The following is a 15,583-nucleotide window of genomic DNA, read 5'->3' as shown; positions in this document are numbered from 1 at the left end:
GACCAAACCAAGATGCCATTTCAGATGGAGCCGTAAGCAGTCAGTTTGTAAAGGCTGACCTGCAATGGAGCACAGCAGGTGGGGGCTTGAAATAGTGCGAGCACTCATGGGAACTGTTTAGCATGCCATTAGTAAAAAAATTCTTGAAACGATTTCCATCTGTTGAAAGGAACCCTGGTTAGGCAAACATTTATCTCTATTATTCTGCAGGAAAAAGATAGGGACGGCCTTGCTGCCATTTATCAGCAGCTTCTGCCATTTTGTGTGCACCTTAGAGCTCTTTGCTCTGGGACTTTGCTGCTTGGTTTGGTGCAAGTCAGGGGAAATGTGGATTTGTTATACTTGTGCTTTCTTTGTGGTTTAAAACAAGAAAGTACATGGAGCATCACGGCATATGGAGTTCCATTTACTGTTTGTGAGTGAAGGGAGAGAAATCACACGTGGTGCATCTTTGCAAAATTGCTGGACTGAAAAAAAGAAAGGGGGGGGGGCAAATGCAGTGTCTAGATGACAGGTTCCCAATACAATGCCTTTTCCTGCAAGCAGAATGTGTAGAGATTTTACAAGTGACTGCATATCTTTTCCTCTTTGTCTTCTCCTACCTGCATCCTCCTCCCCACCCCACCCCCCATCTCCTCTTGTTCTTTCAGGATTTGCAGTCTAAGCTTGAGGCCCTGGGCAGAGTTGAGTCAGAGAGCCTTTTGGCTCTGACCACGCGGCTCATCCAGGAGCAGCTCCCCACCTGTGAAGCCGAGGACATGGCCACCTATGAGCAGAAGCTGCAGCAGTGGCATCTGGAGCGGGTGCACTTGATTCAGAGGGAGCAGGAGCAGAGGGAGAGGGCAAAGCGGGAGCATGAGGCCCGGAGAGCAGCAAAGGCAGCTGCCTCACAGGCCCGTGGGGCCCCGGCGCCCACCACCAGAGCCTCTCTAGAGCCCCGTCCTGAGATTCCCAGGGACCATGCGGCGGCCTCGGCCCCCTCCGCCTGCCTGTCCTCCTAAAGCAGGCCGTTTATGGTATCAGAGCCACAGTGTTCAACGTCCTAAGGCAGCGTGACTTCCCATGAGATGCTGAGAAAGGCTGCAGAACTGTGAGTGGCCAGTGGTCAGACCGAAGCCCCAGCTAAACACCTTAGATGCGGTGCACCCAAGGTGTATGGTGGGGTCAGGGATCGACGTTTAACACAGAAGGTCCCTGATCCGAGGGCACCCGGGAGGCTCAGCGATGGAGCATCTGCCTTTGGCTCAGGGCGTGACCCCCGGGTTCCGAGATGGAGTCCCGTATCAGGCTCCCTACAGGGGCCTGCTTCTCCCTCTGCCTGTGTCTCTGCCTCTCTCTGTGTATCTCTCATGAATAAATAAATAAAATCTTCAAAAACAAAAGAAAGAAAGTTCCTGATCCATAGCAGTGGTGGAGGGAAGGGCCATGGTTCAACGACCTGGTGTCGAGCACAGGCTTCTGAATAGTCTCTCTCCCCCCAGGGGCAACTGTGTGTCTGGAGGCCTCGTCCCCCCAGCATCCTCCCCGCCTGAGCTGGGGGTGCGATGCCCACACGTCTCACCTTCTCCCTCCCCCGTGTCTCCTCCCTGTGGACATGAAGTTGGGAGAAATTGAGGACAAGAGTGAACACAGCACCACGAACCCACTGGCTTTCAAATTTCGGGCACCACCACTGACATATTTAGAATGGAAGGGCTTTTGAGGAGGAAGCTAGCTCTAGCCCTGAAGCCCCCTTGGCTTGGCTTCTCCATCTTGTTGGGGTAACTTCTTTCCAAAGCATTCTCAGCTTCCCCAAGGAGGTAAAGGCTTGCCTCTTGTGTCCACACGTGCACACATGTACAACCTGTCAACACCCATTTCGGTTGGAGAAGTCGTAGAAAACTAGAAGCAGGCTGGGGCTTGTGTGCATGGGTGATGTGGGTGATTGTGCAACTGAAACCGTTGGGAGGTGGAAATTCCTTCCTGAAGTTTCTCTGTGAAAGGGGTCAGGGGTGGCTCTTGCTTGCTGTGTAATTTTGCCTTTATGTACTGTGGCGTGCTGCTATCCGAGCTTGTGCTCTTTGATCAGGAACTGGTAGAAATAAATGTTCTGGGGTTCCTCTGCTGTGTTCTTTGTCTCAGGGAAGGGAGGGAAGGAGGAAGTCACACCTCGGTCTGGTTAGTGTGATTCTGAGCAACACCTTTCTAACTTCCCTCGTCTCTCAGACTTGGGCACTCCCCACCACCACCACGGCCACTAACGTTCACCAAGGACTGTGTGTGTGCCAGCAACTCAAGCCACCCTGTGAGGGCGGTGGGAGTAACGCGTCCTTGAATAAGGAAACAAACCGGGTGACCCGAGGTGAGGCACCCATGGCACACGCGGGGCCTTGTGGCTGAGCACGCCGTGCCTGCTGCAGGTACGAGGTCAAGACCACAAGCCAGCCATGACATTTGGTGTATCGGGGGCAGGGCTTTCTCAGCCACTCCCTTACTAATTCCAGAGGCAGGCTCAGGGTAGATCAGAAGGCCCGTTTAGCTCAGCGTCCCTGACGGTCCTGGCAGGAAGCAGCATGTTCACCTTCAGCTCATAACCTGTTTACTCTTGTTTCCTCCCTATCTGCCCTTGCCATGCTTGATCTCCAGTTTTTCTCAGAGTGGGGAGCATGGACCCCCCCCCCGCCCCCAGCCACAGCAAGATACCTGAGGCTCCTCCTCTCGGGACTATGTTGCCCTGGTGCCAACTTTGCATCTCGTTTCCACACCTTCTAGCTGGCTGCCCAGATCAGGTACATGTGTGGGATCTTTATTGCGCTCGACTTGTCATGGAGTCACGGGCCCTGAAAATTAGTTTATTGAAGTCGGTTTTTTCATTATGAATGAATTAGCATCAAGTGAATAGAGGCCAGAGATTCCACTACACATCCCATAGTGCACAGGGCAGCCCCCACGACAAGGAAGTGTCTGGTCCAAAATGTCAGGAGCACCAGCCAAGGTCAGGAACTGTGGCCGAGGGTCTGTGAGCAGGGCTTCCTCCGGCATGTTTGCGGCGATGCAGGTGGAACCCAACAATGTGTGTGCAAATGGCTCATTTGTGAATGGCATTTCTGAGGCTAGAAAAATAACATTTAATTATTTTAATATCTAGTCTATTTAATGAAATAATAGTAACTGTTTATCTAAGTCAATGAGTATAAAATAATGCAGTAATACAGGGTGGGCCATTACTCTTCCTCAACAAGGTTCTGGAAAAAAGGGTCAACGGTGATTGCATCTGGTGATATGTAACTGGGATCGGAAGCTGCCGTGATGGGAGCTGCCACCACTGCACCCAGTAACCTCGCTGGGCATGCATGGTGAGGAAGGGATGTGCTTGAACCGGGCTCAGAAAATGTGGTGTGGTTGTATTTTCGTTAAATGGTTAGTAGTAATCTTCAGAGCTGAACTTTTCGAACTCTGACGATAATTTTTTTTAAACCTTACGTTAGAGAATGGGGTAAGAGGAGTGCTTTTCAATGTCATTGTGACAGGGAAATTGCCTTTTATTCTAAATTACCACTTCTTCGCTTGAGAGTAACCTTTCCTTTTTCCCCGTCGAGTTGGCCTTTTTGCTGACGGTGCATGCTGCCTTGATGCCGTTCCCCATCTGGTTAACAGGAAGGTCCAAAAAGGCTGGTAGGGGATCCCTGGGTGGCGCAGCGGTTTGGCGCCTGCCTTTGGCCCAGGGCACGATCCTGGAGACCCGGGATCGAATCCCACGTCGGGCTCCCGGTGCATGGAGCCTGCTTCTCCCTCTGCCTATGTCTCTGCCTCTCTCTCTCTATATATATATGACTATCATAAATAAAAAATAAAAAATAAATAAAAAAAATTTTTTAAAAACAAAAGGCTGGTAGCCATGGCCCTGAGGGGGTGGCAGTTACCACTGGGATCTTTGTGTAAAACAGTTCCGCTCAGGCTCTGTAGGTTTTTTTTTTTTAGGCTGTGTGTTTATTATGTATGAATGTTAGGGATTCCTGATCCAAGCTAGACGTGTTCGGAAAACAAAGTTTACTCTTAAAAGAAGCATCTGAAAATTAATTCCACTGCAGGCCTTAAACGCTAGATCAAGGACTACATGGAAGACTTAGAAAGGATTTCCAAGAGGTACAGTATATTCTCTGATGTGCCAAATGGTAGGAGAACTTCACTTGCCTTTTTGGTTTTTGCAGTACTTCATGTCTGCAGAATTCAAAGTTCTAAACCTTAAAACCCCCTCCCTGGTTAATATGCTGACATAGTAAGGGGAATCAAACCCATTACAAACCTCCTGCAGTGACAGTGTGCTGGGCCCCAGCGGGCATCCATGGTTCCCAGGCCCAGCACAGGCGCTGGCTCATCACTGTACCCATCTTGATTACAAAAATTACCTTTAGCAACTCTTTGTGAAAGCCCATTTCTGCCGAGTTGAATTCCGCCTACTTGGGATGCCTGGGTGGCTCAGCGGTTGAGCATCTGCCTTTGGCCCAGGGTGTGGTCCCAGGATTCTGGGATCGAGTTCCGCATCGGACTCCCTGTGGGGAGCCTGCTTCTCCCTCTGCCTGTGTCTCTGCCTCTCTCTGTGTCTCTCATGAATAAATAAATGAATAAATCTTTAAAAAAAATAATAATTCCACCTACTTAGAACGGCCCTGCAGGGCAGGGAGTACCACCTTCATTTTGCAGAGAAGACCAAGGCTTATGTGACTTGCCCAGGGCCACACCATTAGTAAATGAACCCATAGTGCTGGAACCCAAGTACACCCGATTCCAAACCCACTTTTCAACAACCGCACCATGTGGCCACTGTGCCAACCTAAGAGAAGTACGTTCGTTCATTCAACAAACACTGAACGCCGATTATGCGTCAGGCACTGTAAAAGCAGTCGCCGAGGCTACAGCAAGGAACAAAGTAGACAAGGATCCGTTCCCTCGTGGTATTTACATTCTGTGGAAGGAGACTGTTCCTTCATGAGCACCCAATATGTCATGTGAAGAGGGAAAGCGGAGGCTGGCTAGGTGCTGGAGGTTGCAAGTTAAACCAGGTTGCTGAGGGACGCTTTCCCGGGAAGAGAATTTTCTACCAGAGACCAGTGAGGGTGAGGGTGAGCAGCATGGCGCTACCCGTGGAGAAGTGTGACCAACAGAGGAACCAGGCCCAAAGGCCCAGGTGCAAGCCTGCCTAGAGCGCCGGAGGTAGGCTGGGAGGCCAGTGTGGCTGCAGCAGGAAGTAGAAGGTGGAGGGTAGCAGGGGATGAGGCCAGACGGTGTTAGTAAGGACGCTGGCCCTCACTCTGGGATGAGAACCCGTCGGAAGTTCCCATGGCGTGCTCCGACCTAGTATTTTCGGGGGCTCGCTAGTCTAGCTGCTGCTATGTGGTGAACGACCGTGGAGAGCAGAGTTGGGACACGGCACAGTCAGGAGGCTACCACGAGAATCCAGGGGAGAAACGATGGGCTTCGACAGAGGTGGTCACAGTAAGTGTGACGGGAAGGGGCCGGACTGGGTGTATTTGGAAAGAAGAGCCAGCAGGCCTGCTGACAAGCCAAGCACTTTTATCTGAGCAGCTGGAGTAACGTGCTTGCCATTCAGTGAGATGGGAAAGCCCTGGGACAGAAGTAGTTTGGGGAGCTCAGGGGACATGTTAAATTTGATTTGGGTTTTAAAGATCCTTATTCACTGCATGGGGCTCTTAACAGACAGCTGGATGTGAATTTGGAGATCAGAGAAGAGGTTCGGACTGGAGACCCCAGTTGCAAAAGTCAGCTTAAACCCACGGGAGTGCATTACAGTGACTGCAGTTTGGATTTGAGTAGAGACTTGGAGGGGGAAATGGAGCGATGCCTACTTTTTATGGCGAGATCATCCCATGAAGCCATCCTCATTGTGATGCTCCATCATCTGTGAAAATGTGGCCAGTAACACCACCCGAACCACCCAGGACACCTGCTTGTCTTCTGGGAACTGGGTGTGACCAGGTCAGTCTGCACGTATGACTCCATGACTTTTCAAGACACACGGTGTAACATGAGAGAGGAGATGCTGACCTGGCATTAGGCAAGAGAGCAGCAATTCCCGAGTGAGGAGTTTGTTGAAAGATCATTGTGGGGACACAGAGAAACATCTAGAATGAGCAAGGCAAGTATAAAGAGAAGGTGGAGTCGGTACTTCAGCAGACCTTTGTTGATTTACCCGGAAGACAGGAAAAAATGAACCCAAGAAAGCCACCTCCAGGGTCTAGAAAAGGACCAGCTGGAAGCGCATGACGTCCCTCCCCGCTCCTGCTGTGCCCGAGTCCCAAGGGAGGGGGATAGGAAATCCAGGGAAGGGTCTGGTTAGGGTGAACAACTGGCAGGGCTTCCCGGGAGCCCACAGCCTCCTGAGACCCAGGACTCACAGGGCCAGGATGGGGCCGTGCTGGCCCCGCACCCTCTGTTCCAGCCAGGACTTCTGGCACCGAGCAGTTTGGCCGTGGGATAGGAGGAGATGTACTTGGGCAGGTAGGATGGATGTACACAGATGTACATCTGGCGTGAGGCCTTGCCGGCCTGACTGCTCCCGTGCTTGACCCCTCAGGTCCCGGAGGCAGCCCCAAACCCCTTCTGCCAAACAGCAACTTCCGTCGGGACCAGTCGGGGAGTCACAGTGTTCTGAGGCACAATCGAAGACAGGAGCGCGTATCACAAAGGGACATCCCCAGGACTCGGGACAGGCTGCCGGAGCCCTTCAAGGCCAAAGCATCCCCTCTGCAGACAGACAGGGCCAGGGCTGGAGGGCTCTGTTGAGCCCGGTGTGGGCAAACGTCCTGTGGCCCCTGGGGGGACTGAGATGCCAGGGCCCCCCCACCTAACCCTCTGAGCTGAGTGCCCCACCCCCGACGTAACTGCTCCTGCTCCATTCGCCTGAGCTGTTGCCCCTGCCCAGAGTGTGCTTTCTGCCCGACACCGCGTGCGTGACACACACCCAGCAGGCCTCAGCTTAGTCCTCGCTTGTGGTGCTTTTCCCACGTCCCCAGAGCCCACCCTTGAGTTCTGGGAGCCCTGGCACCCCAGTGGAGGGCAGCCCTTAGGCTTTGTTTGCCTCCACAGGTCCCCACAGGACTAGCCACTGCCGGGTGTAGAGCGAAGGTCGTGGGTGCGGGGAGCCCAGAAAGTCCGTCTTGGGAGGGATCACCTGGCTTGACCATCGTGCCGAGTCTTCTCATGTTACAGGGAAGTAAAGGAGCTTCCGATGGATAGAGGGAGGTCAGGCAGCCGGCTGTGGCCGAGCGAGGGTTGAGGCTGGTTTTTGCTTTATGTAAGAAACCCCCCCTACCCTCCTTCATCTACACTGCTGTGCTTACTCGTTCCGGTCTCCTTCACCTCCCAGTTTCTGCCCTTAGACTCCCCACATGCTCTAGGGGTGGGTTAGAGATGGTAACGACGCAGCAGTCATCGGAGGAACACAAGGCCCTCTGCCAAAAGCCAGGGAGCCACTGAAAAAAAACACAATCAGCCCTCATGGACTCGTTCCCCCGCCGTGGGGGGCAAATCCCAACTCCCCATGAGCCCAACTCAGTGCAGAAAACAAGGGACGGCACAGCACACACGGGAACTTTTGCCACTTTTGTATTTTATTGTGGAACTGAGTTTTTTTTTTTCTTTTACATCAAATATCCTCAATGGAAGAGGGGATATTGCACACAAATATCATAAAAGCACTACATATTACTTTCACTGAAAACTAATTTTCTACATTAGATATGACTGGATAGGATAGAAGTGATGCAGGATTATAAGACATCATACCATACACAGCTGCAGACTGACACAAACACCATTCAGAACAAGAGAGAGGAGTGGAGGTGCTTCTCAACCGGGCTCAAGACCACTTCTTTCCGGGGCCGGAAAGAGAAGGGCTGCATGCAGCGCGGGTAAGCACGACTCAGAACGGCTGCACGGTGTTCTGGAAAGGGCAGCCCGGTCTTGATGCCTCATCTTGATGGCTCCTGTTTGGGGAGCTCCAAACGAGTGCAGAGAAGCTAATTATTTTTCCCTTCCTTTTCAGTTTTTGATGCTGCCTTTTAAATTAATAAAGTCAGATTTTTTTTAATAGTCAATAGTTTTAATACCAGGTGAATAACCTAATTGCTTTCAAAGAAATGCTCATCCCTAGGCTGCTTTTGGTGTGTTGTTCAGTTGGTTAGAAGATAAAAGCTTACAGTTCCTTTCAAATGGAAACAAATCTTTTCTTCTAAAATCCGAAGCACAAAAAAAAAAGTCATTAATCTAACTCACAATATCATTACCGAGCAAGAACCTCCTGTGACAGGTGACTAAAGAGAGGCAAGAAAAGCAATTTCAGAATTGTAGAGCAGCTCCTGAGAGCTGAAATTTGGTAATAGAGAGAAAAATGGAAGGTGGTAGATTTTCATTAGCAAATGATTGAATCTTATTAAATGAGTATTGAAAAGCTCCTAAACTGCATAAGCTATTGGAGACACTTAAAACATTCATATACACTGGGGAAACCATTCACTAGGATATGTAAGGTCTTAAAAAAAAAAAAAAAAAAGAATTTTTTTTTTTTTTGAACTCCATGGAAAATGGTGTTGGGGGTGGGGGAGGGGGTCAGTCATTGTATCCAGTCCCACCACAAGACTGAGAAAGCATGCATGGGGGTTGGGTTTTGAGAAAGGGGATAGAATTCATTAAAATTGAAAGTGGAGGATCACCTCTAACATTTAGTCTCTGTAGAATTTTTGCTTAAGAATACTACCAAAAGTTCATGATCATGAGTGCCCTCTCGATGGAATCTCATCATTGAAACAGAGCGTAAATTCCTTTCACTCGAATATTCAATCTGTACAACTGGATTAAGTAATCAGTATGAATAAAGCTCCTAGAAGTCTGTGTCCATCTTTAGCCCTCACCATGAATGTACACGGTACATTGTCATGGCTGTTACTAAACCAATTGTGTACTTATGGAACTAGCAAAATTAGGTTAGTCACACAGGTAGGAAAGGTGTCTGGAAGGACAGGAGGAACCTGCAATGCAAATCTCGACTTTCCTGGTATATTCCAGCTCTGTGGTCATCACTGAGAACAATGGATGGAAAAAGGTACTGATACATTTCATAGGAAAAAGAGCCAGCTGACCGGTGTCAGCTTTTGTGTATTTGTCCCATTAAATCCCATAGCAAAAAGAAAAGAAAAAATAAAGGAGTAGGATAGAATGGTTCTAATTGAAGACTGGCTATAATTCTCCAAGATGTTTGTTGGTTTAAAGGCAAAATAATGCACATTAAGTAAATTGAATTTGGGAAATTGGAAAATAATTCCTTCTATCAAAGAGAAATCAAGCAGAGGTCTGGATTTGGCAAGAAGGCTGGAAATCAGTTTCTCTTCCCATGTATTACGTGGACACAACCAACTCAGCTTAATAACTAATCAGTAAATAATTATCATGAGTTCTCTTAGGTTGTCTCATGAAAGAAGTCTGAAGTAGGTAGTTTATACTCAATAAAATCCATTTTTGTCACCTTGAGTTTTCCATTTTCTGTTAATTTTTTGTACCCTTTATCAATGTGTTGTTCTTAAGGACTCTAAAGAAATGGGGTAATAAATAAAAGCTGCATTTCTAGAGAAGCCTAAAAAAAATAGAATATTAATTAAAAAAAATTAAAACATTTGAAAAATGTAATTCACAGCATTAAGTAGACTGCAGAGGTCCTCCGCGAGGGGACCCTGAAGAAGCATTGTTTAAACCCTCATAGTCGTTAGCAGTGCAAAACACACACTTACCAGACAAAAATCAACTAAAATGTTAATCTTGAAATAAATAACTAACATAGAAAATAAAATGAGGTCACTGTTCACTACTCCGTGGATCTTAAGAGTCTGCAGGAAACACAACGTGACAGAGCACAGCACAGGTGTCACTGAGAAGTTTGCCACATCTGAACACTGGGCGCATCGATCTGCAACTTGGAACTGGACGTCCGCTTAGACATGATCTGGTTTCCGGATTCATAGTTCAATGACGACAACGATGGAAATGATCTCTGAACTCTACGGGATGAATCGTCGGAGATGGGAATTCATTTGCTTTCAATGAATTATTTCTCTTACTTCCCTCCCCCCCAAAAAAAAGAAAAAAAAGAAAATCCCAAAGCAAATTTTTGCTAGGGTTCTTTGAACTTGCCTTGGCTCTTCTACCTCATGGTTCAAGATCCTGAAAGAAGTATGTGGAATACCACAGGGTGACGTTAAAGGCCTGGAAAAGTAGCCTACCATGCCATTCTCCCCCACTCTCAAATAACACGTACTCAGATTTTTACGTTAGGGGGGACCAGGGGGTGGGATGTATCACTATTCCTGGTAGTTATGGGTTTTAATCAATATTATTACTGCGATATCAGACTTCAATCTCACCAGAACTTCAAAAAACATTTTTTTCTTTTTTTTTTTTTTTGTCTTACGAAGGACTTGGGGGAAAAGAAAAAGGCTATCACTTGAAATTTTCTTTGCATTTTCCTGTAAATGAAAACATTTGTTAAAAAGTTCATCTATGAAAAGTTCTCACATATCTAAAAAAAAAATTCTTCTGTACACTTGTTCCCATGATGCTGAAATTAATGAAAAATTAAAAAAAAAAAAAGAAAAAGCCAATGTAAGACAAAGGAAGGTAAATACTGTACACTTGCCGAGAAACCTCTTCCACCATAAGATTCACTGTTTTCCCAGTTCTGATCATAGAAGCCATTTCAATCTTGGAACTTGCCATAGTAAAGAAGCTACGAAAGGCTCAACTTGTTTGGCTGAGGGGCCATGGGCGCACGGAGGTGGTATTCAACACGCATGACTCAGCATCAAACCGCTGCACCGATCAGATCAGCTTCTAGGACCCCCACACGCGCACACACTTGCTCCGTGAACTGGAGTATCTATAATCCTACACGGATGTTTTATAAACTTGCGGTCTCACGTTAAAAAATAAGTGCATCAAGTATCTTTTGTACATTCAAGTCACTTTCTAAGGCAAATTGTCTACCGTATGTACTCCCAACCGCTTTGGTATTTGCTTGTTAATCGGGGTGGACTTGGGTGTTTCCGCATGCAGGTTAAGTGACTCCGAGTGGACTAACTGGGTGGACAAATGCTGGGAGCATGCCTTAGATCAATCTACTCGTGTGTCTGAAGAGTCTGAGAGTTCCGAATGGGGTTCAAACCACTCGCTCTTCCAGTCTGCGCTCTCTACATCATGTCGGTGCGCAGCCTTCAAACTGAAGGAGCTTAATTAAGGCGTGAAAAATCTCACATGCCCTCAGAACAAGTTCTGTTCCCTTCTTTGTTTCCTTTCGGCTAACTCGTTCTAGAAAATTGAGACCCTTTTTGATGCCTCAGACTGACACAAGTTGAAAACTTTGCCTATGTAGACTATAGAATACAGGCTGCGTGAGAAAACGCGGCCCTAAGTGCTGGTTATTCCCTCCTCCTTACCCCACCTCGCTCTGTCTCCCTCTCTCTGGGTATCTCACCAGCACTCTCTACCATTACCTCTCCTTCTCTTGCATCCTTTTCCTTTCTCATTCTCCCTCTCTCCTGTGTTCTCTCTCATTGTGCGTGCGCGCTCTCTCTCTCTCTTTCTTTCTCTCTCTCTCTAAGACAAATGCCTCTACCTAGCGGAAGTCAGTTGGGTTTGCTAGTGCATGGTTTCCAAATGTTGAGCAGAGATGAACTGGGGTGGGTATTTTTGCAGTAACTTGAACCCTACTGTGGGAATACTGTTACTTCCCTTAGCAAATCAGCGAAAACTAAGAAATATTAGTGACTTGCATCACCATGACACAGTATAGCGTTTGGCAGGTAACAGTTCAGTGACTTATTTAGACGAATTGACTCTTTAGAAAAGGTGGCGTTTCAAATTGAAGAATTTCTGGAAACAAAGTTCAAATCCTGTGGTGTGGCTGGTCTTGGTTTTTTACAGTTCAATCTTGCATGCAGGAAAGGATTCATCTTGCATAACCACTGTGCTGCTGCTTGCTAAGACCATGATGTTGAGGTCCTGTTGTTTCTCATGGGTCTCTTGGTACCATTCCCTCATCACTTCTGAGTCATGAGTAGGGATCAGGGTTACCTGCAGGGAGACAGAAAATAGTTGGTCAAGAGCAGAGCCAGAAACCAGAGGGGAAAAAAATAGAACAATAATAAGGCTATGAGTCAGACCATTCAAAGGAGGGTGAGGAGTGGGCAATTTCCTACTTTTTATCCAATATGAAGGATTTTTCAACTTACATTTTCTAGGAATCAAAGCAGCAATGAATTAAGGTTTTCTGGGAGACTTGAAGACTGGGACCAAAAAAGACCTCATGACCAGTCAATCAGTTCATCTACATTCACCATCAGGTATTCAAATATTCAGTGTTAAGAGAAGAAGGGTTTCCGTGCAGGTGAGATCACTTATATTTCCTATCACCCAGCTGAGCAATTTTGCATGAAAGATACTGTGTATTGAATCCAAAGAGCTTTAGTATCATTGCTGCTCCATTGTGTGTAACTGATACTTCATCCTGAGATTAAAGATTTGTATCTTTGTGTGTGTGGCTGGGGGTGGTGGAGTGGCTGGCTGGTGGCTGGCTGGCTGGGTACTGGCTGGAATGGTAAAAATTCCATCTACTATTTATTAGGAGGCCACCAGGTGTTTCTCATGAGATGTAATATGCTTAACTAGCAAATAATTCTATTTAATATTATGCAAACAGTTTACTAGGTGACTGCAAAACCAAAGGTAAAACTGAGATAAGCAAAGATTCACAGCCAAAATAAGAGAGTGGTTCATAGCCCGTTTATGATGTTTGGGAGCTAGGAGGGGTCCTGTTGGGGACCATCCTCAGCAATGCTCCTGCGGGATTTCACATCGACAGGTGATTTTCTAAATGGCTATATCTCTTGGTTTGGTCACATCCATGAAACACAAAGGAGAAAAGACAATTCCTTTGTAGCTCTCACATGGAAATATCATTTTGATTCATACATAAATATCCTTGGTATATTAGGGGGAAGGGCAAGGCATCTTGGGCCCGTTTTGTAGATAAGTGAATTATGCCTTAGGATGGTAAGGCTATGATTATTGGTGGTGCCAGGAATAATATTCTAGACTTATTTTGTGTGTGTGAATCCACTTTGTCCTCAAGATATTTCACGTGTAAGAGACCCATGGGGTACCCCATGCGGATCCATAATCACACCGGTGGTTCTTTAAACATGTTTCCTTCCCTCTGCCTCTGGACACAGCTCCATGTGTGGTGTAGACACTGTCCCGGGGCTCTTACCTGCATGTTGCTGCCCCACTGGGCTTTCCCTTCCAACAAGGCATCCAGGACAGCCCGGCTGGGCTCCTCAGCAGCAGGGTCATTCCCACTCACCACGTAGTAGGATGACCTCACTCTCTTGAAAAACTCGACATCAACATTCTTACTATTGCTGTGATTGGGAATATAGCACAGGTCCAAATACACAGGGGGGCCTGGAGGCACAGCTGAGGGCTTGGAGGGCTTGGTGGTTCCCGGTCCTTTGGCAAATAAAGAGAAAAGCCAGGGTCACAGAAATGCGAAGAGACCCACTAATCTGGTACTCCTTCCCTACTTATCCCCAAAAAGGTAGAGAGTGTACTGGGCATTTCCCTCTCTCTCTTGTAAGGGCAACTGGAGAAAACAGAACATGGCTGTTTACCAGCTTAGCAGGAGAAACAAAGAATGGGATCGTTTCCCTCTGTGGACAACCCATTAGAAAGAAAAAAGAATTCCAAGGCCTTCCTAAACTATGGAACTAGAGAGCCATACTCCTCCTAAAAGAGCTGCCAACGTGCATCCTAATTTGAAAAGCGATCTAAGAAACATTTTCTTTTTTTTTTTTTTTTGAAAGTCAGAAGGAAGACTCTGCGTGTGGTAAACCACAGTGGAGCAACGTTAGCCATCCATGTTAGGATCTCATGTGATAACAGTTCTGCCGATAGCAGAATATTATACCCCAACATTTGACTTAGCAAATGGCTCAGATATAAACTTCCTCTGACCTCCAAGGCCCCCAGAACTTGGCCTTGTTCATAAAGTGATGAAACACTGCATTGTATCCTAGCACGGTGCTCTGGAAAGGCAGACATCTCTCCCGAGGCAAGCTGGCTACCAACCTTGGACGAGAAGATGGTTCGGAAAGGCAGCTTTGGCTAACCACTCAAGACCTATCAGACCAGGGAAAGGGGCATCTGGCCGCCGACATTCCCGGTCTAAATCAGAAAGCCCACGCCAAGTCAAGATTCGGATTAACTCAGAACTTTCCTGGCACCTTGTCTGCTGAGTTGGCTTTCTGAGTTGTCCTGGCTAGAGGGTTTAAACTTTTTGGAACATTCTTAGAACTTGCATTCTAAGGCAGTGGTGCTCCAACCTAGCTGGGTAGTTAGCATCACCTAGCAAGCCTGATACTGATGCCCCAGTCCCACACCCCAGGGTCCAGCTTCACTGCTTTAAAAGCATCCCAAATAATGCTAATGTGCAGTCGGTTGAGACTGCTGCTGTAAAGTCATTTAAAATATCAGCTGGATCCTACGTACTTAATCCTCTTTCCTTTCTCCATAGGATAAAGGCTGTCACCACAGAGTCAAACCACCAGCGAATTCCACAACTGTCCAGCTTTACTTTTAGGAGTGGGGGAGTCACAAGAATCAGCCAAACTGCTCTTTGGATACACTAACTCATTTTAATGAATAACCAGCCGTTTTAATGAATCTGAGCTACAAGGACTCAAAATGTCCATATTTGGGCCTACCAAACCAATTCTGACTAATCGGAGGAGTCCATGAACTACTGTCCTAACAATTAAAAATGGCCACGGCTTTGCCTGGCAGGCTCCATGGCGACCATCAACACCGAATGAACGTTGCTCGGACGTAGTAGAGAACTGACAGCCGTTGGCAAAGGTTGGTTTTAAAAATCACTTGATAATGCGGTTTTGTTGTTTTAGAAATCTATTGGAAAAGTACCTTCAACATAAATTCAAATTAACTCCTCTTTATTTGTTTCTTGGCCTTAAAATTAATCTCTTTAAAGGACACCAAAAAGAGAAAAATGTCTTAAAAACCCCCATTATGTGGGCTAGAGTGGCTATATTTGGCAAGTTTGGTAGCAAATTTCAGTTGGTTTTTATCTGTTTGAAAGGATTTCATGTTTTCTCCCAAGTGCGGGTCAGTTGCCAACTCTTTCAGACCAAGAGATTCATTATCTGGTGGTTTTCCATTAATTCTAAGCATGAATAAAATCAGTTTGTTTTCTGCATGCATGTACAAAGGAAATGTGATGAGAACGCAGGCTGGAAATTGATCTTCCATGTTGCTCAAAGTAAGACTTTGCAGCTATAAGTGATAGTTCCTAAAATGCACTGAATTTGAGAGTCCCAAGTTTCATCAATCAGATTTTTCCCCAAATAAATGAGAAATGTTATTCAAATTATTTTTTGCTGTACATGTTTGGGTCAATTAATATTACTCTGTGAACTGCGGTCTGAAATCCCTGACTACTTAAAGCAAATAAAATGTATTAATGGAAATC

At 46.7% G+C, this 15,583-nt stretch overlaps 2 protein-coding genes and 1 long non-coding RNA gene across 7 annotated transcripts in view; 2 read left to right on the top strand and 1 right to left on the bottom strand.

Moving 5' to 3' along the window:
* The window catches only part of MRPS27 (mitochondrial ribosomal protein S27), an 88,086-nt gene extending 85,988 nt beyond the window's left edge, over positions 1 to 2,098 (top strand). For all 5 annotated transcript variants that reach the window (XM_077898123.1, XM_077898121.1, XM_077898122.1 and 2 more), the window contains one exon: positions 651 to 2,098. In XM_077898123.1, the coding sequence (XP_077754249.1) occupies positions 651 to 1,001 (351 nt within the window). In that variant the 3' untranslated portion in view covers positions 1,002 to 2,098. The remainder of the gene's footprint in view (positions 1 to 650) is intronic.
* Positions 2,099 to 7,547: 5,449 nt separating this feature from the next.
* On the top strand, positions 7,548 to 15,481 carry LOC144314240 (uncharacterized). The gene is made up of 2 exons (XR_013380065.1): positions 7,548 to 12,430; positions 14,615 to 15,481. It is a non-coding gene; the product is annotated as an uncharacterized LOC144314240 (long non-coding RNA).
* MAP1B (microtubule associated protein 1B) overlaps positions 7,590 to 15,583 on the bottom strand; it is an 82,967-nt gene continuing 74,973 nt past the window's right edge. Inside the window, exons 6-7 of the mRNA XM_077898119.1 lie at positions 13,313 to 13,551; positions 7,590 to 12,117 (exon numbers count right to left, since the gene is read on the bottom strand). Coding sequence (XP_077754245.1) covers positions 11,962 to 12,117; positions 13,313 to 13,551 — 395 coding nt within the window. The 3' untranslated portion in view covers positions 7,590 to 11,961. The remainder of the gene's footprint in view (positions 12,118 to 13,312; positions 13,552 to 15,583) is intronic.

The sequence above is a fragment of the Canis aureus genome, chromosome 5 (genome assembly GCF_053574225.1).
Source record: "Canis aureus isolate CA01 chromosome 5, VMU_Caureus_v.1.0, whole genome shotgun sequence".
Taxonomy (NCBI): Eukaryota; Metazoa; Chordata; class Mammalia; order Carnivora; family Canidae; genus Canis; species Canis aureus.
Note: the sequence above shows the minus strand (reverse complement) of the source record. Positions and strands in the feature narration are given on the sequence as shown.